At 35.7% G+C, this 25,828-nt stretch overlaps 1 protein-coding gene across 7 annotated transcripts in view; it reads right to left on the bottom strand.

Annotated features, from left to right (window-relative positions):
- Window positions 1-25,828, bottom strand: part of FAM13B (family with sequence similarity 13 member B) — a 64,697-nt gene that overhangs the window by 22,945 nt on the left and 15,924 nt on the right. For 3 of the 7 annotated variants that reach the window (XM_016203754.2, XM_016203752.2, XM_016203753.2), the window contains exons 5-11: window positions 21,940-22,117; window positions 21,016-21,157; window positions 13,998-14,158; window positions 8,325-8,366; window positions 7,066-7,221; window positions 5,046-5,178; window positions 245-309 (exon numbers count right to left, since the gene is read on the bottom strand). In XM_016203754.2, the coding sequence (XP_016059240.1) occupies window positions 245-309; window positions 5,046-5,178; window positions 7,066-7,221; window positions 8,325-8,366; window positions 13,998-14,158; window positions 21,016-21,157; window positions 21,940-22,117 (877 nt within the window). The remainder of the gene's footprint in view (window positions 1-244; window positions 310-5,045; window positions 5,179-7,065; window positions 7,222-8,324; window positions 8,367-13,997; window positions 14,159-21,015; window positions 21,158-21,939; window positions 22,118-25,828) is intronic. The other 4 variants (XM_016203755.2, XM_087816355.1, XM_016203758.2 and 1 more) reach the window with 2 other exon arrangements.

Genomic DNA, 25,828 nt, shown 5'->3' with positions numbered 1-25,828 from the left:
ATTGTTCTATAAATTAACTGAAAGTTTTTAGTGTCTCCAAGGTAGCTGTGTTCATCCCTCTGAATGTTTTCCAAGTTATAACTGTCTGAACTTGCACCCCTTTGAATTTAATATGCTTTATGCTTACCAGTAAAACAAGAAGCTTGGTTCTTTCGAGAGTCATGTAAAAATTTCACCCCCAAATTTAAGAACTCCAAATCTCAAAATGATTGATCGAGTAGCAACAACAAAAGGAAACGCTTACCTCTCAAGGCAGCCTTCTTCCCCATCACCATGAGCACCACATGGCTCTAACAGTATGCCTACAGGCTGACAAAAAGAACACCACTGCATTAATGGGACTCCCAATACTCCTATGTGAGAGGAAGTTTCCAGTCTCAATTAGAATAGCAGATTACAAAGTTAGTCGAATGCCCTTCTTTAACTTGCTACCCTATTAGGTTAACAGGTACTGCTACTATCACAATCCTTTTCCTTCCCCAGAATTTTCTCCTCCAAAAATGATGGTCTCATGGTCTCATTTACCAACAGCCGCTTCTCCTTCTCCTCAGCCACAAACAGAAGTTTGATAGCTTCTTAGCAAGTCACAGAGGAGTCATGTAGTTCACCAGATCCTTTTATTTGAAATAACAACTGTGAACTTCAAAAACACATAAGAACACTCCTCCATTTCTCAATGGACTTACAGTGACACCATCCGTCCCTATTCCTCCCCAAAATAAATACCTACTAAGTCTAACACAAATGTCATGTGCATTATTACAAATTATGTAAACTTTTTAGTGTTCTGATCACTACCTCTGAAATAAACAAACGGTTCAATTCTTCTTAGATTCTTAAGAAACAGGACCCACTTTGTTTAATATGAAAGATAGTCCATAATTATCTAAAAAGGGCTATTAAAATACTTTTCCCTTTTCCAACTACATATCTAAGGCTAAATTGTCTTCACACACTTCAAACAAAAGAACCTATATAGCAATAACCATGCCATTCCTTAAAATAAAAAATTTTTAAATGGCTGCTTGTTATTAAGGAAAAAAAAGTAACCTTATTTGTTATCTTGAATGAGTTTATCATTGTTTTTGTTTAAGTGAATTAATAAACATTTTTTAATTTCTCAGTTTTAATTTCCAACAGTAAATACTGATAGATATTCCTATGTAAACAATAGCTTTACAGGATCCTCAATAACTTTTAAAAGTATAAAGAAGTCCTAACATCCAAAGTGTGAGAACCACTGATCTAGAAAAAAGACTTAGCTTCATTCTTAAACATGAAGGTTTCTGGGTACTGTTATCCAGACCCAAATTTTTTTTTTCTGGGCTCACAATGAGCTACAGTTCAGTTTGGTGTTTGTTTTCTCAGGGGCTTGAAATTGAGAGTGGGATTGTAGTAGTTTTCACTCTCCCTAGTATCTTTTTGAGATTCCTGTTGTGCAAGCCAGATATTCAACCAAAACCAGATCCTAATGACTGCGTTGGGAGCTTTACATTTCAAGCTGCTATAAATCATTAAACAGTTCTACAAATAAGGAAAACTGCACAGCACAGATTCTCTTCAGCATTTCATTCAAAACCATACCCTCCACCCCCATGTGTCATGGTGTGTCATTTACCTGCTCCTGATTCCACTGAAGTAGTTGTGTGTCCCACCCCCAGCACACAATGGATTAAATTCAACTCCTTGGGCCCAACTTCTCAACCAAAAGTGAGTTTTGCAAGTTATTTAGCAAGGTACTGTTATAGCACAGTAAAAGCTAGGAATATTACAGGACAAGTGGAATAGGGAAACTAAGACAGATAGTTAAACAGCAGCTTGAAGCCACCTCGTAAATCCTATCTTCCAGACTCAATATTTAAAACAGGCCTTGGTGTTTTACTCAAAGAACAAAATTAAATCCCAGCTCTACCTTCCTCATCACAAATATGAAGCATAATAATCATTTACTTGTCTATCTCAGTTATTGTGAAAAAATCAAACAGCTTACAAAAAAATTATAAAGTTATATTATAAAAGTATTGTTATTACATCACTACGTATTATCCAACCTACTATTCTTTGTTTTTAATTTGTTTTAAATATTTTTTTTTAAATATATCTTTATTGATTTCAGGCAGAGGAAAGGAGAGGGAGAGAGAAAGATAGAAACATCAATGATAAGAGAGTCATTGATTGGCTGCCTCCTGCACGCCCCCGACTGGGGATCGAGCCTGCAACCCGAGCATGTGCCCTGACCAGGAATCGAACAACGATCACCTAGATCCTAGGTCGACTTTCAACCACTGAGCCACGCCCGGCCAGGCACTAAATATATTTTTATTGATTTCAGAGAGAGGAATGGAGAGGAAGAGATAGAAACATCAAGGATGAGAGAGTCATCACTGATCAGCTGCCTCCTGCACGTCCTCTACTGGGGATCAAGCCGGCAACCTGCACATGTGCCCTGACCAGGAATCCAACCGCGATTTCCTGGATCCTAGGTCGACGCTGAACCACTAAGCCATGCCTGACAGGGTTCAACCTACTATTCTTTTTACTATATCATTGAGGAAATAACTGGGCATTCTGTAATCCATACAGAACCTTAAAACTGAGCTGTCCCAATCATCAGTCTGTGTTTCCTTAGTACCTACTGCTTTATTTTTATGCCAAGATGGAACTGGAAGGTTCTGAGAAAAGAACTGGCATTATGTAATTTTCATTTTAAAAAAATATCTCCGGCTGCTGCACTGAGAACAGACCATAGAGAGACAAAGATGAGATCAGTTAGGAAGCTATCTTAATCCAGGCGAAATGACGTTGGCTTCAATCTGCATGTGGGTGGCAATGGAAACAGTAAACAGTGCTCAGGCTCTAGATAACGGTTGAAGGTACAGCCAACTGAACTTTGTGAGACTGATGTGAGAAAGAAATCAAGAATGACTCTAGTTTTTTGGCCGGTAGGTATAGGAGATATTGCCCTTTAATGAGATTTTAAAGATAAAAGGACGGGCAGACGTGCAACAAGATTACAAATTCAGTTTGTGCATGTTAAGCTTAAGATGTTTAAAAAATATTCAAATGGAAATGTCAAGTAAAACAGCTAGATCTAGGAATCTAAAATTTAAGAGAGGTCTGGACTAGGGATATAAATTTGGAAACCTTTAGCACATCTATGTTATCTCATTAGACTAAATGAGATTACCAGAGGAGTGAATGAAAATGAAAACAATCTGAGAATTGGGCTCTGGGCCATTCCAAATTTCTAAGATTCAGAACAGGAAAAGCAATCAGGGAAAGGATAAGGGATAGAGCAGACAGTCACATAGGAAAAATAACAGGAGTGAGATATCCTGAAAGCCAAGTGAAGAAAATGTACCAAGGTAGTGGGAGAGATTAACTGAAATTAAATTGTGCTCTCAGGTCAAGTAAAAGGTGTAACAGACACCATTGGTGACTTACAAGAACGGTTTCAGAGGAAGGTAGGAGCAAAATGTTGCCTGTAGTGGGTTTAAGAAAAGACTGGGAGGAGAGAATTAAAGAAGACAGAGACCATTCAAGGGAAGCAGACAATTCATATAAAAGGGAGAAGGGAAAAAGGGCTGTTGCTAGACTGGGGATAAAGGGTTAAGAGAGAGTTTTTTCATACTAAACATGGGAGAAATAATAGTATAAATATTTTACACTAATGGAAATGATCCAGGAGACAGGGACAAATTAATAGTCCAGGAAAGGGCAAGGAGACAACTCCAGAAGCAATAACCATGAATAAAGGAAAAGGAATTAACCTAATATACCAGAGGAAGTAACAGCATTAATACACAAGCAATATATAAGTCCAGTCAGTAGTAAAAGCAGCTTAACTTCTGTGAAATGTTTTCCAATTTATAAAATAATTTTATACTTTAACTTCTTTCGATATTTAAAATAATTCTCTAACATCAGTATTACTAGACTTACCTATAGAAAAGAAAAAAAGAAGCTCAGAGAATTTAGGTGACTTACTGAAGTCACACTGCTCTTAAGAGGTGAAGCCAGAATACCAATCTCAATTGCCTGACTCTAAATTTCTTATGTCTACTTTAGTTTATGGTTTAGAATGAAAACATGCTGAAGAAAACCTCCTTATCAATTAATTAGAAAGATGCCGCTTTGTACATTTATTGAAATTATGTTAAAAACAATGTTACTACTAACAACTGTGACAGCAAAAATAATTTTTTTAAATCTATTTTTATTGATGGCAGAGAAAAGAAGGGAGAGGGAGAGAGAGAAACATCAATAATGAGAATCATTGAGCAGCTGCCTCCCGCATGTCCCCCGCTGCGGATTGAGCCTGCAACCTGGGCACATGCCCTGACAGGGAATCAAATCGGGATCTCCTGGATCATAGGTTGATGCTCAACTGCTGAGCCACACACGCTGGGCGAAAAATAATTTATTTTTAAAGTGATATTCATGGGTTTTCTCTAATCATGAAAAAGTCTGGGGAATAGAGAAAAACTTTTAAAAGAACAAAATTTAACCACAATACTACCAACCTTCTCAGCTAACATTATTTGTCTTTTCAGAAAATACTTAAAATAAGGCATTTTATACCTACTTCTCTACTCAATAATGGTTCCTGGCCTCTATTAAGAAAATGTATGTTCTCGGGACTTAGAATCCAGACAAATATGTGTGTTAGAAAAGACAGTAGTGTCCTGGCTGGTTTGGCTCAGTGGTTAGAGTATAGGCCCTGGGATGGAAGGGTTCAGGGATCGATTCAAGCCAAGGGCATGTTGCAGGCTTGATCCCTGGCCCCCTTACGAGCTCGTGCGGGAGGCAATCAATCGATGTATGTCTCTCTCGCTCTCACATTGATGTCTGTCTGTCTGTCTCTCTCCCTTCCATTCTCTCTGAAAAACAATGGAAAAAATATCCTCAGGCGAAAATTAAAAAAGAGGAAGACGAAGAAAAGATAGTGAACTATGGCTTCTGGTATCAAAGGAACATGTGAAGCAATCAGAGTTGTATGTCTAGCACATCTAAGAGAGATTTTTTAAAGTCTTTGCATTTCTTACCTGGTTATTTTCTTCATCCTCAAACACAAAATCTTGCTGCATAACTTCATTGTCTAAATTAGTGCTAGCCACAGGTTCTGAGCAGTCTCTGTTACTTTCACTGGCATTAATAATATCATCAGCAATGTCAACCCTAGTGATGAAGATTGAAAAATCAGATCAGGCTAAATGTTGAATATGGAATGCCTTTAAAATAAGTATCAACAATTATCTGAAACTTTTACTTATTAAAGAAAATGTGTCCTTTTCATAAAAATCTACTCTTTCTTTATCCTGACAGGTTCTATTATTAAATGCACTATTTATTTTTGTCTCTCCATGGGATGTTGTGAGGAATCTACCTTGTTAGTTATCCCTCTTGAAAATTTTCTAAAACAAATGAATGGTGCCCTGCTCAGTGTGGCTCAATTGGTAGGAGCGTTATCTCATACACCAAAAGTCTGCAGGTTCAATTCCCGGTCAGGGCACATGCCCAGGTTGTGGGCCCAATCCCCAATCGGGGCAGTGCAGGAGGCAGCTGATCAATGATGACTCATCATTGATGTTTCTCTCTCTCTCTCACTCTCTCTCTCCCTTTCCTCTCTCTGAAATTAATAAAGACATATTAAAAAACAAAATAAAATACAAGTCTAGCACTAGACACCATGGAGTCAACACTTTATCAAGTACAACAGGAAGAGCTTCTTAAGGCAGATTTCCCATCTTAAATAATTTAGAATAATTTAGCAGACAAAACACTGCAGGTTTTTGTTTACAAAGACAATACCACTACTGAGACAACATGAGTGGTAAAAGTAAGAAAACTGTCTGAGCATGGGCATAGGTTTTCAGGATCTCTAGCTAAGCTAAGGGCAAACTCCAAAGGAATCTGCTTATATATCCTTTGAAACATTTTCCCACTTTTCCCAACTTTTAGATCCTTTTTTCCTTTATATTCAGCCCAAATACACCCTATAAATCCAGTTCTATCACTTCTAATTATGCCTTGAAAGCAGACAAATCAGGGCCATTGCACAGAGCTGCACAGGCTGGTGATGTCACCCATGCAAACTACTTGACACACCTGCAGCTGTACAATATGGTATTCCTAAAATATTCCAGCCATTGGTTTTCACATCTATTAATTTTGTTTCACTTCATATTTAATAGCTATTTTAGTGTACCAGATATATTTGGCCTTTTAAAAATATATTCCTTTAAAAAAAAACCTTTCTACCCAATAATCTATTTTTTTTTACCATTCTATGAATCCTCCAAATTTGAGTACATCTTTCTCTTTCTCTTTATCTGTCCCCAAAATAAAAAATGATAAATAAAAACTATGAAATCATTGCATGTGGTCTCAGCGGAAGGCATCTATATATACTAAAGTGCAGGACTGAGGTAAAGAGGAAATAAGATGAGGCTTTCATTCATTTAAAGGTAACAAGTCATATTAAAGAACAGAGTAACATCACATTACATAGTACACAGAGGTACTTTAAACTTATATAAATTCAACTATTAACAGCTACTCTAAAAGAAAAAACCCTGTAGGGAGGACAGAGGCTGGTGGCAGGGAATAACAATTTAAATAGGAGAAGATGATTCTGCTCACCATGTCATTCAATGATCATGTGCGCCAGGAATGATGTCAATCTCCTGTCCCTGTAACCTATCTGTCTAGATCTCTGCTTGTTTCTCCTGGTGTAACCATCTGTTGCACAGAGGTCTTTTTTAAGTTATTTTTCATACAACATACAACACAGTCTGTAAAGTAAGTTAATTACTTTATCTAATGTTCCAGGAGGAAAACCTGGCTGTGTTGGACTTAATAAACAATTTAAGAGAATTTTTTCAATGTTACATAAGTATATATAATTTATATAAAAATACATTAAAGTCACTTTTCACAGACTTTCAGAAATCTCCAAGTAAGATGAGACCTCATTTTTTAAGTAAAAATACATATTTTTAAAGATAACAAAACAACTTTATAACTCTTAATAGTAACAGTAAAATGTTTTTAGAAGTTTCTTACTGGTTATTAGATCCATCCCCATCATAATTAATACTTCCTGCTTCATTATTATACACCAGACTTGGCTGTTGTAAATTCTTAAGATCATGATCTATGCTGCTCTGCAGATCAAAAAGGTGCTGTTCCACAGCTGTTCTAATTGTTCTTTCTAAAATGCTACAAAACAGAACACATTTTAGTGAGATGCAGTCACCCTAACTGCACATTTGACCATATAAACACAAATGTTAAAACCTATGACCAGCCCTAGCTGGTTTGGCTCGGTGGTAAGAGCGTCGGCCCAAGGACTGAAGGGTCACGGGTTTGATTCGGTCCAAGGGCACATACCTCTTTGCAGGCTCCACCCCAGTTAGGGTGAGAGCTCAAGGCAACCAATCGATGTATGTGTGTGTCTCTCCCTTCCACTCTCTCTGAAAAGCAATGGAAAAAATATCCTCGAGTGGATTAAAAATAAATAAATCATTCCTAAAAAAAAACAAAAAACCTATGACTATCAAAACAAATTATTATGCATTTAAGTAGGTAAGCTAAATATAAAAAGAAACACATAAAAGGAATACACAACACTAGCTCAAATTTTAAAATGAAATTTGCCCAAACAGATATTATACAAATCAATCATAATGTCACTATTACTACTGAGGGGGGAAGGGTCAGGGGTACCAATAATTCATCGTTGCTACTATTTAGATAGTAAATTAAATAGACTTTTCAAAGCTATGTTTATAAAGCAAAATAACTTACCAATGCTCAGCTAAATAAAAAAAAAAACTGTAAGGGTATTGTTCATATTTTTTACATGAAGTCTACTTTTTTTTTTTTTTTAATTTTTAATTTTAAACATTAATTTGTTGTTTTACTTATCTATGCATTCACTGGCTGATTCTTGTATGTGCCTGGACTGGGGATCGAACCTGCAACCTTGGTGTATTGGGACGATGCTCTAACCAACTGAACTACTTGGCCAGAGCTAAAGTCTACTTCTTAAAGTAATAAAAAAGCTAGTTTTCAATCTTTTCAAAAGATTAAAAAAAAAAAAAAAAAATCACCCCAAGAAAGTTCATCTTTATTTTGTATATTAGTGCAATGTGTGCCTTCTTCATTTGTTCCTCCTGCAGTACATAAAATTCTAAGTAGCTTCACTGTTATGTACGATCCTTCCTCTAAAGTAAGCACAATAAATACATGATTTTCATTTCTACAATGTAGCAATATTTTTTAAAAACTCTTAAACTGTCTTCTGTAAATATACTACTTACTCTGCAGAGGCTGGTAAGATGCTGGTGGGAGATATACGGGCACTGTAATCAAAGAAAGAAATTAGCTATAAAATTTTAAAAGACTAAATGACTACAAAATACGCTGAAAACCACATTTGCACTGCCTTGACACAACCAGAAGAGCATGCAGTAAGTTTTATGTTCATCTCTAGCAGAGTATAGTTTTCTAAAGAAATTACTTTTTCACAAGACCCTTAAAAACACATCCCCACCCCCACTCCCGCTGTGTGTGTGTGTTTTAGTGAACTACTTCATCAGATACTCACTTGGGAGAAACACTGACCTATTCCAAGTGTTAAGGAAAAAGAATTGACTAGTGGCCCAATAAAAGCACACCATCTAGGACAGTATGATGGCCTCAATGCTGGCCCTGTAATCCTTGCCAAAAGTAACAGCATATGCTACTACTCAGAAGACGTTCTCCAGCTACAAAAAGACAAAATTGATGCTAAAATTCAGACCACCTAATTCACTGTGCCAGTAACAGACTTGCCTTAGCAAATTTTGCACCACATTTTCTACTGATACTTACAAAAATACATTTAATAGCTTAATTTTTACCACAAGTATCAAAAGTACAACGTAAACCCACAATGAGATGTGGATACCACTAAAATGTTTAAAATTAAAGTGTTGGTGAAAATGTAAAACAACTAGGACTTTCATCTAAACCTAGTAAGAACGTAAAATGTTCCAATGACTACAGAAACCAGTTTGGCAATTTATTCTAAAACTTAACAAATGACCCAGCAATTGTCCTCCTAAGTATTTACTCAAGAGAAATGAAGCCATTAAGTCCATAGGAAGACTTCGACAAGCACAGTTTTATACAAACACATGAATGGATAAAGCGTGGAATATCACACAATGGAATATACTCCATTGTTTTATAGAAGGCATGAACAACTGATGCATGCAACATGAATCTCAAAGAACACATACCAAGCAAAAGCCAGACACAAAAGAGTACCTACTATGAGATTCCACTTATAAGAAATTCTAAAACAGGTAAAACTAATCTATAGTGACAGAAAACAGATCAGTGGTTGCCAGGGGCCAGAGATGGAGGGAGGGTAGATTTACTATAAAAAAGCATGTAGGGTAATGGAAATAGTCTCCATCTTGATTATGGTGGTTGTTCAAATGTATATATGTGTAATATGTGTACATGTGCATTCATAAAATGGGTGCATTTTATTGTGAAAACTATACCTCAACAAAGTTTATTTTTAAAGAAAAAAATCAAATCAGTAACAGGAAAAACTAATCTGCAATAATAGAAGTAAAAGAGTAGCGGCTTTGGGGGAACAGGGAGATGATTAACATCTGAGAAGAAGCAGGTGACCCAGGGGGTGGTTATACAAGTTGATTTCACTTTCTAATAATTCAAGGACCTTATGATTTGTATACATAAAATTCTTCAATAAAAAGTCATTTTTAAAAAGTAAATTTAAATTAGTTTTTTGAAGCTCCTCTATAAAATGTGCCAACAGAAACTCTAACCAACATGAGGAATGGAGTTTGTAAGGTTAATATTCTCAGGACTCTCTGTAAGAAACCAAATGAACATCATTTACCCTTTATCCAGTAACCTTCAGGTCTTCCTTACAACAAGCACATCAGTAGCAAATTGCACAACTGCTTTATCAGACATCAGTAAACCATCCTGGTTTGGCATACATAACCTCTCCTACCTTAAAAAAATTTTTTTAACTGCCAATATGCCAGTTTTCATACATGGATTATTCTTGAGCTCTACATGCTTTCATGATGATAAATGCTTCCTCAAGGGAATGACTTAAAAACATTTTCATGTTTAAATGAAGTTTTTTGGAACTTTATTTCTGAAATCAAGAAAACCTAGGGAGAAAAATGATATATACACTCAAAGAAGAGTACAGCCAGCCATCAATCTATTTCTAGTAGTTCCAGGTGAGCTGAAAGCTAAATATTTAGTGATTTCTGCAGGGGGAAAAAACACAAAAAACAATGTGTCTCTCTCTCTCTCTCTGTCTCTATCTCCGAAAAGCAATGGAAAAAATATCCTCAGGTGAGGATTAAAAACAAACAAAAAAACCCAGAAAAGTTGGAAAACAGTACCTAAACACCCTAAGACCTACCATCTAAATTCTATAATTAAAATTTTACTATATTTGCAGGATTCTCTTTAAGAAATCAGAAATAAATATATAAAATGGGCCAGTGTACACACAATCAATGGACCATTTGAAATTACTTATTCATAAAGATTAGAAAATAACTTGAGAAAGTATTTTTATATGAGCACAAATGATATGTTTATGTATCAAAATGGCTATATTAAATAAATGTGTTTTTATAATTATACACACAGGCTAGTAAAGATTAAACCAGAACTTGGGAATGTTCTTACTACTGATAAAACAGAGTTATCTACAGACTTCCTGTATCAGACTCTCCTAAAGTGAGAGCGTTATTTTATTACAGACCTGGTCCCTACCCCAGACTTCAAATACTATAAAGCCAAAGTAAATAGTATGGTATTGGCACAAGAATAGGCAAACAGAACAAAAACGAACCCATGCATATATACTTGATTTAGAACAAAGGTAGTACTACAGAAAGCAAGGAGAGGACAGTCTTTTCAAAAATGAGTATTAGAACAACTTGGTATACATATTGAAAAAGATAACTTGGCCCCTCCACATACCCAGGAGACAAAAATTAATTTCAGGTAGATTATAGACCTACACATGAAAGGTGAAATGATTCAGCTTTTGGAAGATAACATAGCAATGTATATTTAGGAAAAGATTTCTTAAACAGAACACAAAAGGCATTAACCACAAAGGGAAAGAATGATAAACTTGATTAAAATTAGAAATTATTCATCAGAAAACAATATAAGAAGGAAAACATACAATGGGGGAAAAGATATTTAACATATTTTTAAAGGTTTCCTACAATTCAATAAGATAATCCAATAGAAAAACAGTAAACAGACTTGAACAGGCATTTCACAAAAGGAACTAGACCTTGCTGGTAAATAAATAAATAAAAATACTTAACAAATTTATCCCTCTAAATCAGCACAATCCAAAAAAATTTTCTGCAATAACAGAAAAGTTCTATATCTGCACTGTCCAATATGATAGCCACTAATCACATGTGGCTACTCAGCACATGAAATGTGACTAATACAACTATGGAAATGATTTTTAAATTTTATTTCATTTTAACTGGTTTAAATTTGAATAGTCAATGTAGCTAGTGGACACCTTATTGGAGAGCATAACTCTAAGTTAATTAAATAAAGGACACTCATTTACATCTAATGTTTTCAGGTCCTCAAGAAAATATTGCTAATGGCAATGGAAATTGGACCAAGTCCTTTGAGCAGTCTGAAAATACTTATAACCAAAAGCTATACAAAGTTTACTCTTTGAGCGTAATAAATTCATTCAAATAATTCAAAAAAAGGGGGGGAAAGGTCTCAGAACAAAAGTTGTTTAGTAGCAGTATAGTACTTCAAGCTACCTGGAGTAATTCAAAATGTCCAGAAAAAAAGAATGGCAATAAGTATATAATTAAGATATAGTTAAGTGAAATAAGCCAGTCAGAGAAAGACAAATACCATATGATTTTACTCATAAGCGGCATCTAATGAACAAACTGAACTAACAAGCAAAATAGAGACAGACTCACAAGAGAGCCGGCTGACAGCTGTGGGGGTAGGGGGGGCTGGAGGGACTGAGCAAAAAGAGGAAGAAAAAGAGAAAAAAACTCATGGACACAGTGTGGTGAGGGGAGGTGGAAAATGGTACAGGGAGAATAAATGATGACTGGCTTGGGATGGAGAGCACACAATACAGTGTACAGATGATGTGTGTGGAATCGTGGACCTGAAACCTGTGTAAATTTTTTTTTTTTAATATATCTTTATTGATTTCAGAGAGAGGAAAGGAGAGGGAGAGAGAGAGATAGAAACATCAATGATGAGAGAGTCACTGATGGAGCCCGCAACCCAGGCATGTGCCCTGACCGGGAATTGAACCCTGATCGCCTGGATCCTAGGTCGATGCTCAACCGCTGAGCCACGCCTGGCCGGGCATGTGTAATTTTGTTAACCAACGTCACCCCAATAAATTCAATAAAAATGAATGAATAAATGAATGAATGAATGAATGAATGAATGGGAAAAAGATATAGTTAAATATCTTAACATGTAGTTTATGAATATCTCAATATATAATTAAAATATAGTTAACAGGCCATCAAAAAATCAATTAGAAGGTCATGTAAACACAGAAAAGCACAAACAAAATGTTAAATCGGGAGAAAAAAGTGAATAAACATGTTAATATACAATTACAATCATGTTTGAAGAAACTATACATAATATAAAGATCTAGAGGCCCACAGAGAAATGTAATAGTTGTATTTAGCAGTATACATTTTATTTTTTTTATTTTTTTTATATCTTTATTGATTTCAGAGAGAGGAAAGGAGAGTGAGAGAGAGAGACAGAAACATCAATGATGAAAGAGTCATTGATCGAGCCCACAACCTGGGCATGTGCCCTGACTGGGAATCAAACCCCGATCGCCTGGATCCCAGGTCGACGCTGAACCGCTGAGCCACGCCCGGCCGGGCAGCAGTATGCATTTTAAATTACTATTTTTCTAAATGACATTAGATAGTTCCTCCCCTAGATATTACTAGTTTGGGGTGTTTTTTTTAATCCTTACCTCAGGATATGTTTTTTTATTGATTTTAGAGAGGAAGGGACAGAGATAGAAACATTGATTGGTGGCTTCCTGTACACACCCAGAAACTTAGGTATGTACCCTAACAGAGAATCAAACCCACAATCTCTTGGTGTATGAGACAACGCTCCAACCATCTGAGCCACCTGGCCAAGGCATTAGTTATTTTTAAATAACATTTTGTTTTCTGATCTTAAGTTATTATTTCCTCTGCTTTTTAACCACTATTCTATTGAACACAAATCTAATGAAAAATACCTAGTGGCCTAAATATATAGCTATCTCCCTAATTAGAAAGGATGAGTAAACCATGAGCTTTACAGAGAACTAGCAGAGAATTTACCAAATCTAAGCTGTGTATAGGGAGTTCTTGAATGCTCCAAAGCTTCCTAAACAGCATGTTTCAGCCAGTGCCTCCGGCCTACCACCACATTGACCAAGTTTGCCCAGTATGCCATATAAATATTATATTATATCTACGAACATATACATGAAAAGGACTGGAAAGCACTATCTTAAATGGATCACGGAGTTCTCTCCTTACAGCCTAGTTCAACCTAGTTCTAACCTAGAAACTAGAAATGTAAGTCAATGCAACCACTTTATCTTTCTCTAGCAATTCTACTTCCAAAGGTTCTGAAATTTTATCAATTCACCTAACATGGGAATAATACAAAACCAAACTTTAAGAAATATATGTAAGAGGTTATATTTTTAAAGAAAGGTATACATGTTATAGTTCAAATTTTCTTAGCAAGATTGCTTCTTTAAGTTCTTCTTGTTACTCTTTCTTATATAGGAACCAATCTTTCACATACTGTTACAAATTGATTGATTCAGTGCTTGAGTGAATCTACATCTATAATAAAATGCTCAAAAGCTAAAACTCTTTCAACTGAAATACTACCTTGTTGATGCTGTAACACTATTTGCTTCCAGGATGTTTTCAGTCATCCTCAATTGTACCACCTCTGGCACATCATTTGATTTTTCTGCTCCCTCTTCTGGAAGTTCTTCTATATGTTCCAGCTTTTCATCTTCCTCTTCTTCCTCAGAAAGTTCATTAACCTATATAAAAGAAAACTGAGAATTAAAATTTAATTAAACTGTTAATTAACATTATCTAAGATACACTATTCTAAGAAAATTTTAAACACAACCCTTTTTTCACTTCATTTCCTAGGACCAATTTCTGTTGTGGAGTAATTGCCAACTGCAAACCAGACAAACATGGCATTTCAAAGCACAAAGTAATGATTACATTAATGTATCACTAGGAATATGTGTGAGAGTGCAAACTGAAAAGGCCTGCATGTTGTAGTTAGTTAACATTAAGAAAGCTTCATTTTCTAACAAATCGCTTTTGTAAATCTAATAGTTACAAAGACTTCTAACTGATCTCTCCAATTTCCAGGTTCATTAAACAAGTGATTTTAACAGAGTAAGTGTGAGGGGAAAAAGGCACAGAAATTTTGCCTTAAGGTGTTTTAGAAAATGTCAGTTAACTTCTAAATGATTCAGACTGAAATTTTTCATGAAGAGACTAGACCCTACAACAAAGGGGAAACACTGTTCCATGATCACTAAATACAATTCAAAGTTGTAATTATCTTTCTGGAAGGGACTGCAAAACGTCTTCCATTATTCACTAACCAAATAAATAATCACACTAATAAAAAGACACTGGAATATTAGAGAAGGAAAACCAACAAAATTTTTTTTTTTAATATGTCTTTTGATTTCAGAGAGAGGAAGGGAGAAGGAGGGAGAGGGAGAAGGAGAGGGAGAGAGAGAGAGAGAGAAAGAGAGAGAGAGAAACATCAATGATGAGAGAGTCATTGATGGGCTGCCTCCTGCACGGCCCCCTGCTGGGGATTGAGCCCACAACCTGGGCATGTGCCCTGACCAGGAACCACTCAGCCACACCAGCCAGGCAAAACATTTTCAAATGAGATGTTTGAAGATATCCCAAAGAAGAAATTAGCCATATGGTCTTGACATCTTTTATAAATTAATACCAGTTGTTATAAACATTGAGTGGTAAAAGTATACTTTCATCCATTCTAGCCAAGAGCACTGGAAATACCTAGAATAAATTTACCACTACAGGTAACAGTGGTGTTTTTCCTGATGGACAGGCAAATATAGTTGCTAGAATACTCAGAAAATAAAACTTCAACCAGAAGAAAGGTTATCACACCATGATATTCTACCACATTCCTGTCCTAACCAGTAAGTGTAGGCTGCCTGCTTTTCAATGTAACACATTAAGTACTTAAAAGCCAGGCTTTGTAGGGGAAAAGAACTATGTTCACATCCCTATGTGCTCTTAACTGTCTCTGGAAACTTCACATGGCCTCTATAGAAAATAAAGATGCTACACTGCCTACTTAAGGGCTAGTTAAAAGGATTAAATACCATATGTAAACTCTTCAGCAGTGTCTATAATTAAGTGATAAATAATAGCTATCATTATAACTGAAATTATCTTATTTCTATATAGCACAGACCCTCATTTCTACAAGTAACATCACTTTTTATAAGAAATGTAGAGAGTGTCATCTAAACTACTTAAAGCAGGAGCTCTCAACCACTGGTATATCTAGGTCATTAGTCAGATGGGTCACTAAAAATTCATTATTAACAATAGTTAATGACCTCAAAATTGTGAACCACTTACTTTATACACAAAGCATATGCAGCAGATTCTCCTGAATTTGTTGTGCTTGTAAATGCCATCCCTCACATCACTTATCGTGTATAATAGTGATGAAAGAGACTGAAAATCACTGGCCTAAGTGGTTATTAACTGAAAAGTAAGATATATATACAAGGGTGAAAATTTCAAATGACAGATCAATTTTTAAACTGGATCAAATAAAAAATTATCCTCTTGCTCCATCTACGTATTTAACGAATTAGTGAGTGTCAAGAATGTACTCTATTTGGTAACCCAAGAAAGAAAAATACTGGAGCCCGGCCGGGCGTGGCTCAGCGGTTAAGCATCGACCTAGGATCCAGGCGATCGGGGTTCAATTCCCGGTCAGGGCACATGCCCGGGGTTGCAGGTGAAATCCCCAGTCCGGGGCGTGCAGGAGGCAGCCAATCAATGACACTCTCATCATTGATGTTTCTATCTCTCTCTCTGCCTCTCCCTTCTTCTCTCTGAAATCAATAAAGGCATATTTTAAAAGAAAGAAAAGGAAAATACTGGAAAGAAAATACTGTTTTCACAAGTACAAAATGGGAATTACCATGGTTGATGAAGGTTTGGACACAACAGAATATTTTTTTAAATTTCTAAAGATGGCTATATAAACTGAGAATACATGAATATTTATTCAGTCCACAAATATCTGGTAAAGAGGTACTGCTATTTTAACATATTACATCATACATTTTAAAATCAGTTTGTCTACAGTCGACAGCTCTTAGGAACTACAAAAGCCTTATACTCAATTATATTATATTCAATTCAATAAGCTTTATGTAAATTAATTGACATTCTCCAGTATTTTCACCAATAATCATAAACTAAGATAAAACATCAACAGTAACCTATAGGTTTTTCTTCTCCCCACCCCACGGCCTCCGAATGTAACTTCCTGCAGTAAGAGTTCACTAAGTTTGGTAAGAGTAAACATTAAAAACTTAGATAAAAATGCTCTCCCTCACCCCACTCTTATCTTCAAAAGTTCTTCTGATCCTCTCCTTGTGAACATGACCTTCTGCTTATCAATAGTCTATTCTGTTCATAAGTTATTCTGAACCTGCCCTATATATGCAGCTACTTCAACTCCACCTAAGGAAAACCCTCATCCATACTTATATCTTCTTTCTTTGACTGCTGTAATTCTCCTCTCTAGGGTTTAGTGAAATACCTGCTCTCTAGACTCCAGTCTGTGGAGAAAGGTGTTACCTGCCTTCTCAAACGTATACAGAAACATAATTATCACCTACATCTTCAAACCACTCTACTGGATTCACATTCATTTAAGGATTCCATAGAAGGAACTTGTCTACTGACTCTCGGTCATTTCTCAAACACTCCCTCTGTTCATCATCTCCAATCCTTTCTCTCATACTATTACTAAAAATATCTACTACATTAAAAAGGTTCTAACAGCCAAATAGTTGCATTAATAGAATGAAACTCCAAACAAAGAGAGCAGTAGACAAACTTACTTTTCAACTTTCAAAACCAGGAGAAAAATAGAAGCACTGCCAGGATGCTTCAGGTCTGCCCACATCTTTAAGTATGTGGAGAAGAAATTAGCAGTACCTTAGCCTGTTTGCTCAGTGGTTAGAGCGTCAGCCCATTGCGTTCGATTCCGGCCAAGGGCACATACCTCAGTTGCAGGCTCAATCCCCGGCCCCAGTTGGGGTTCGAGAGGGAGGCAACCAATAGGTGTGTCTCTCTCACATCAATGTTTCTTTTTCTTTCTCTTTCTCTCTCTCTCTCCCTCCCTCCTCTCTCCCTCCCTTCCTCCCACTCTCTCTGAAAAAGCAATGAAAAAAATATCTTCAAGAGAGGATGAAAAAAAAAAGGAATTAGCAGCATTTAAGTTAGGTCAACTTAAAAATACAACCAAATTGTGCTAAGTTTCGGGAGATTTTACTTTCACTCAATACCTTATCAATGCAGCCTCGTAAGTCAAATTGAAGTTATCCAATCTGCTTTAAAGAAAACAAACTTTCAAAAATCTGTTCTTCTATTATTTGCGACCCACTTTTAAGTCAGAACTATAATAATAGGTAAGAAAGTAGATTCTGGTAATTAGCAATACAAGCCCAGATAATTAAATACACAGACAGCACTGTCTCTGAGGACTCACATCACTACCCCATTTATTGAACACAGTCTGTTCAATATGCTAACATACTCTTTTCTATTCACAGGCAAATCTGCAGAATTCAACATTATCTCCTGATGTTAATTAACCACCATTCTACATAATACAAGGCACAGGAGAGTTTAAGTCAATTTTTCTAGTGCTTAAAAAAAATACAAAAATACAGCCCTGGCCAGTGTGGATCAGTTGGTTGGGCACCAAAAAGTTGCTGGTTCAATTCCCAGTCAGGCACATGCCCAGAGTTGTGGGCTCAATTCCCAGTAGGGGCCATGCAGGAGGCAGCCAATCCATGTTTCGTTCTCACATCAATTTCTCTCTCTCCCTTCCTTTCTCTATAAAAATCAATTAAAATACATATATATTTTTTAAATATTAATGCTATACATGTGAAATAGATATATTTCAGCATACATTAGGAAACCGCAGAAAAGAAGTATCAGAGAACTATACCACAATATAAAACATAATCAAGGATACCCTGAAGACTTCACAGGAGTCAAGATAAACATTAGGTCAAACTGGCATCATCAGTTCTTTTTTTTGAATTTTTTATTTATTGATTTTAGAGAGAAGGACAGAAGGGACGGAGAGAGAGAGAAACATCAATTTGTTGTTCCACTTATTTATGCATTCATTGGTTGATTCTTTTATGTGCCCTGACTGGGGATCGAACCCACAACCTTGGCATATGGGGACGACACTCTAATCAACTGAGCTACCTGGCCATCACATCACATCAATGTTTTCTCTCTCTCTCCCTTCCTCTCTCTCTAAAACTCAATAAAGATATTCATCCTGGCTGGTGTGGTTCAATGGTTAGAGTGTCAGCCCATGCACTGAAGGGTTACAGGTTCAACTACTGGTCAAGGGCACGTAACTGGATTGCAGGTTCAATCCCTGGCCTAGTTGGGGCATGTGCAGGAAGCAACCAATCAATGTGTCTGTCTATGTGTCTGTCTGTCTGTCTCTCTCTCCCTGTCTCTTCTCCCCACCTTGCTTGCACTCTCTCAGAAAAATCATTACAAAAAATACCTTTGGGTGAGGATTAAAACAATAATAATAAAAAATAAAAATCAATAAAAAATATTTTTAGGCCCTAGCCGGTTTGGCTCAGTGGTTAGAGCATCGTCCTGTGGACTGAAGGGTCCCAGGTTGGACTCTAGCCAAGGGCACATACCTCAGTTACAGGCTTGATCCCCGGCCCTGGTCAGGGCCCATGAGGGAGGCAATCAATTGATATGTCTCTTTCACATCCATGTTTCTCTCTCTCTCTCTCCCTTCCACTCTCTCTGAAAAACAATGGAAAAATCATCCTCGGGTAAGGATTTAAAAAGAAAAAAAAGGGGGGCCCTGGGTCTTAAAAAAAAAAAAAATGCTTATGTGAACCAAAGAAAATATGAACCCCAAATATTAAAAGGACGTATCCATAAAAGTTCAAAAAAGTATAGGAACTCTTTTAAACAAAAGCTGGGCTATCCAGAAAATAAAACTCTTAATTCACAAGAACATGGGAGACATCTGTAATACTGTTAACAATAAAATAAATTTTTTTTCATAAGTTAAATTTTAAAAAAATCTCCTAATTCACATAATCAGAGCCAACACCTATGAGAATTAATGAAAATCAGTATGATAAACTACCTTTCAAGGGATGCTACTTTATAATCTAAGAGCAAATAAAGCAATCCAAATGTCCATCAATAGTGTGACTGTATAATTTATCATCTAACCCTGGATACTTTAATAAATATAATGAAAGTAAAATAAATTAACTAAAATAAACCTGAATATATCTAAGTGAAAAGGGAAGCTATTAATAATTACATCAGAAAGCAAATATAAACCAGGACTATTCTGAGAAAACTATGATGTACCATCACCTTTTCAAGTGGGCATTGGCACTATAAATCAAATTATGTTATATCCATATAATAGGGAACTACATAGATATAAAAACCAAAGAATATGTTCTCTGTGTTCCAGTAGAAAAGATCTCCAAGGTATACTGTTAACTGGTTAAAAAAACAAGGTTCAGAACAGTGTGTATGGTATGCTATTTTCCTGATTAAAAAAACTATTAAAAAATATTTACTTTTATCTGCATAAAGAAACTCTGGAAAAACACATTAAAATAACAAGGGGAGGGAGAGAGTATGGTTAAGAGCAAGATATTTTATGTATATTTTACCTTTTTTTTTTTAACCAGGTGGATATTATTCATTAAAAAAAAAGTAGAAGCCCCAACCCATACCCAAAATATTAATAACTTAATAATAAAAGTTTGCTGGACAAATCATTTCACTGAAGCGCAAAAAAAAAATTTCCACATAGAATTAAATAACAAATTCTAAATCTAAGTCTGGATTAATGTGGCTTTATAATAAATTATAATTACTCAGCATCAATATTTTCATTTCATAAAAGAAAAAGTAAGATACTTGTACAATCTCAACCAAGGCATACCACTAACAACAAATATAACGTAGCCTGAGAAATAGATTTTAATATTCAATAGTCACAAACAGGAGTTAAAAAATTTCCTGCAACTTAAACTTACTCTCCTAATGCTTCCCATTAATGGCAATGGACTGCACTGCTATACTGAGTTGCTACTTTAATCAAGAAAAACTTCATATATTTAAGAGTTTGCATGTACTTTGTATTGACTCTTTCCCTGTACCTTCTACTTCTCACCCTTTGCCTACATTCCTCTGCTAGCAGTTTCTTTGCAAAGACAAACAAACAAACAAACACTATTCTTACAAAACAGACAATGCGTAAGTTAACAGAAGAAAAAACACAAAGGGAAAAAAACACACAAAGAAACCCACAAAATCTCTACCATATATTCTGATTTCATACCTTTCCCATAATACCCAAATTGAGGACAAGGAGCTGTTCAGAAAAAACATCACATTCACGTACTACATGGATGTAGATGATTCCAGACAATAACCAAAAGTATGTCTTCCAATTTAGTACTTAAAAATTCTACCAAAGTTTGTGCCAAGCCCTTGAGAGCATATTCTTTTTTAAAAAATTCTCCAAGTAGAATATTTAAAATATTCTCACCTGTTCAGTAATTGAACTCAAATCATTTGATGAAAAATCTTCCTCTTCATTTTCAAAAAACTCATAATAATTTTCCAGAAGTCCAGCCATTATCCTGCTCACTATTTCTTGCTCTTTCAGATCTTCCACATCTGTGTAAATGCTAAGAATAAATGTCCAAATTGAACTGAGAGTTCTTAAATCATAGATAAAAAGACAACCAATGAGTAACTTTATGAACTTGAGCAATTTATGTCATCATTCTGTGCCTCAGTTTTCCCATCTGTAAAACCTACTTAATTTGTACCCTGTTCAAAAAAATGCTAGGAGGATTAATCAGATCTACTATAAAAAATAATGGTTCATCAAGCAACCTATGATCCTTGGGAGACAGCATAATGATTCTATTTCACAAATTTGGGGGAGGGGTCCTTTAAATTTATCTTTATTGTTTAAAGTATTACAGATAACCCCTTTTTCCCCCCATTGATCCCCTCCACCCCACATCCACCATCCCCCAGGCTTCACCACACTACTGTCTGTGTCCACGGGGTTATGCATATATGCAGATAAGTTCTTTGATTAATCTTTGATTCCCCCCATTGCCCCACCCCCGCCTCCCCACTGAGATTCATCAGTCTGTTCCATGCTTCTATGTCACTGGATCTATTTTGTTCCTCAGTCTATTTTGTTTATTAGAGTGAGATCATGTAGGACTGAATCAGGAGAAATCAAAAAACCTGAATAGGCTAATAACTGATGAAATCGAAGGAGTGATTAAAAAAAAGTCCCAGCAAACAAAAGCCCTGATCTGGATGGCTTCACAGGGGAGCTTTCTAATTCTTTAAGTTGTAGGGTTAGATAGTTTATTAAAAATTTTTCTTGCTTTTTGACGTAAATCAGGGTGTTTTTTTTTAATTAAATAAAAATTATGAAAAAACTTACTGGAAGACATCTGGACCAAAGACAGCAGCTAACGAGTTTGCAGACCAAATTTCTTCATGATGTGATGCTACATTGGCTAAAAATCTACACAGAAACTTTAACAAACTGTAATTAACAGGTGGAAGCTGTTGTAAGAGGAACCTCAACTTTCTTCCAAATTCATCTTCGTTATTATAATCTATAAAACATAATGACAGGTTTTTTTTTAATGAAGCAAAAGCAAAGCTCAGATATTTTGCCAGGTTCACATTATTCCACCCACATCACCTTTTTACTGTAACAATTCAAAACCTCTTCACTTCCTCTACTAGAGACCAAATGCCCCAGGGCTTTGCATTTCACGTATTAAATAGAAGTGGAGAAGGAAACTCAGCCCCTCAACTGCTGGAGGATGTTTTCCTCATCTATTACTCACTGGCCCCAATTCTCTATTTTCTTTTTAATTCTCATATTGTCTCTTGCATGACTGTACCCGTATTTCCAAATTAGTGTCAACTACAAAAAGTCAAAATACACTGGCCAATACCAGTCAAGTAGTAGAGAGCTAAGAAGAGAAGCAATTTAACCTGCTAATAATATCATACTTTTCCACTTGAATGAATGGGAAAACAAGAAACAGGATAAGGGCGACTTTCTTCTCCCCTGACATCCCAAAATGAACAATTAACTTCAGCAGTGTCGACAGAACTAAATAAAAAGAAATTCCACTTCTCATTTGTTTTTCTTCTTTAAGGTGGCATTGGTTTCTGTTATGCAAGTGAATTTTCAAATAGCAGAAGTTGGCCCTGTATTTACCATGTCAATGAGTTTTCATTAACAGAAACTAGGCCTGTACCAACCCCACTGATTGGTGAGAGCTCCACTTACAAGAGATACTTTATCAGAGATAGCCTCAAAATGAAGTAATTTCTTGCTTCAATAGCGACAATAAACCCAATTTTAAAAAATCTTTTTCTTCAGGTTCTTAAAATTAATTTTAAAATTCTTGGTTAAAAAATTCTTAATAGGTTATGATCATGATATTGGCCATCAGTGCAAAATAATACATGTCTAAGAAGTTTATCAAGAAAGGCTATAGTCACGTAGGTTTTACTTAAAATTTAAAATACAACCAATAACAATTCTATATTTTGTAATATTACCACTGTCCCCAAACACAACAGGTACTTTGATTTTATAATTGGATGGAACAGTCCCTAGATTTATGTTTTTTAAACCACCATGCCTTATTAAAACTGGTGGAAAATTTAAACCTAAGCATTTAGCAGAAAAGGATTATTTAGAAAGTCATATATATCAACTCAAAAAATACATGAGCAATTAATATTATCAACATGATGACTATAGCAACACTGACAAATTCTACATAGCATCCTCTCTAGTTTTGTAGCACTTATCACCTAACATACCCATATATTCACTTGGTTTACCATCCATTTTCCTCTATCTCCCCTTATGCCCTTTAGAATTTTAGCTCTATGATGGCAGACATTTTTATTCCTTTTAGTTCACTGCTGCATTCTCAGAATCTATAACAGTGCCTAGTATATAGCAGTGTTCAATAAATATTAGTTGAATAAGCTGAATAAGTATACAATCACTGAAAAATATGCTGAACTATTAAAATATTTGACTGGTGGGGTGGTAGGATTGTAGGCAATACTGTTTTTACACAGTATTGAAGTATACAGTCCATGTTGCTCTACTTTTGTCTGTGCATATTTCTACTACACAGAAGTATTTATACCTGTCTGGCTGCTTCTAAACTTTTCAAATAAGGCAGAGGAGCATTTTAAAAAATATACCTATATCTGTATCTATACACACACACACACACACACACACAAACTACACACCTGCTTATTTCCTTTTGAGCGTACTTCCTAATTAAACAATATCCAGGAAAAATATATGTATATATCAAAGAAGTTTCTCTTGACTAGCAATTCTTTCAAGCATCATTCACAAAACTGGGAACTGTGTTTTCTACCAAAACATAAATGTATACATAGTTGGACAAACCATTATGGTCCAAACCATGGCTGACAAACTTTGACAATCAATGGAATGGTTGTCATAACTTGAGGGAAAGAGGTGCTAGTGGCATCTAAAAGATAGAAGCTAGGGATCCTACTAAACATCCTAAGTTCACAGGATAGCCCCCTGTAATAGGGAATTATCCACCCCAAAATATCAATGTTGCCAAGTTATGAAATCTTGATTTAAATAAAAGATGTAATCACACGAGAAATGCCGCAATGCAGTGTCCTACCACCACAGGAAATGAAAACCCGTTTTTAAAAACACTAATTCAAACACATCTGCAACAATGCTCACCTCCAAATTTTTTTTAATGTTTTTTTTAAAAATTTATTGATTGATTTTTTTTTGAGAGAGAGAAGGAGAAATAGAAGCATCAATGAGAAGCATCCTCAATCGGCTGTCCCCTGCATGCTCCCTACTGGGGATCGAGCCCGCACCTAGAGCATGTGCCCAGTCCGGTAACTGAACTGTGACCTCTTTGTTCCTGGGTCAACTCTCAACCACTGAGCCATACGGTCGGGCAACTCCCCACCACGATCTTAAAAGCAATAATCTTCTCTTGGATTTGTGAATGTCAGTTAAAATATTAACATAATGTTTATCTACAAAAAATGGATTTTAGTAGACACCTTCCCAAAAGAATGTTCAAAAGATAAATTAAATAAAATAGATTTGACAACAGAAATGCCACTATCACCTCAAGTACTGCCACACCCATCTGCATAGCTATTAAAGAAATGGGTGTGTATGTGATTGCATGTGTATGCACATACACACATATGCTAATGGTTATATAAGTAGGAAATGGAAGGGAATGGTAGATTTCTCATTTTGTGAAACTGAAGGACTTATCGGCCACAAACATTTTTACATTTTGACACACCTTAAATTCCTTCAAAGTTAATTAGATGCATATTCTAATTCCATGAATGACAGATAACATAGCACATGATGCTGTCATACTTTTAAATGAATACCAATTAAAATGACAATCCTAGTGATAAAACAGCTTCTGATAGTCTCAATGAGTCAATGACTTTATTACCATTAACACTCATTCCAATTATTTTTTTATAAATTTTCATTCAAGACTGAAAGATAATCTGATTCTTGAAACTTTGAAGACTTGTCTACAATTCAGCTAAAACAGGGAACATAAAACCCTATCACTATAAAACAAAAATGGCTCTAGAGTCATAAAAAGGGCCCAGAAAACTCAACACATCAGTTTCATTACATATTTAATGGCTGCAAAATGCTCATTAGGTAACAATATAAACATTTGAAAAAACCCCTACAAGAAAATGAAGAAATTAATTCAGAAGTTCAAAAGAAAACAACATGTAATATTTGTTGGGGGGAAATATAAAGTTGTACTTTGAAAAAAGGTGACATTATTGATGACACTTCATTTTGAAACGTTTTTTTTATCCAGGTGGCACAATAAAAGAACAAAATTGAATCAGCTAAACATTCCTGAATATAGCAAGTTCAAAGTAGGCCCCATCGTCTAGCTGCACAGAAGAAAACATTTGTAAGAGGGTCATAAAATAGCACTGTAATGACCTTTGTACATAAATCAGAGGCATATACTAATTTAGGCTCATAAATGCTTAAAATTTAAGAAATAAAATGGATATTCCCAAAAGGAAATCCTCCTTTTCTGACTACATACTGCTTAAGGATAGACACTGTAAAATGTCCTGCACTGACGAAGCACTTATAATTTATTTTATTTGTCACCTTTTATCCACTCTAAGCCCTCTACCACCTCCACTCACCCCTCCTCATCCTCCCTAGCCCCCTAACCGGAGCGGGCTGCCTGATCTCCATCTATGAGTCAATC

This window comes from Miniopterus natalensis, chromosome 4 (assembly GCF_054644295.1).
Source record: "Miniopterus natalensis isolate mMinNat1 chromosome 4, mMinNat1.hap1, whole genome shotgun sequence".
NCBI lineage: Eukaryota > Metazoa > Chordata > Mammalia > Chiroptera > Miniopteridae > Miniopterus > Miniopterus natalensis.
The sequence above is the reverse complement of the archived record's forward strand: the minus strand, read 5'-3'. Positions and strand labels throughout refer to the sequence as shown.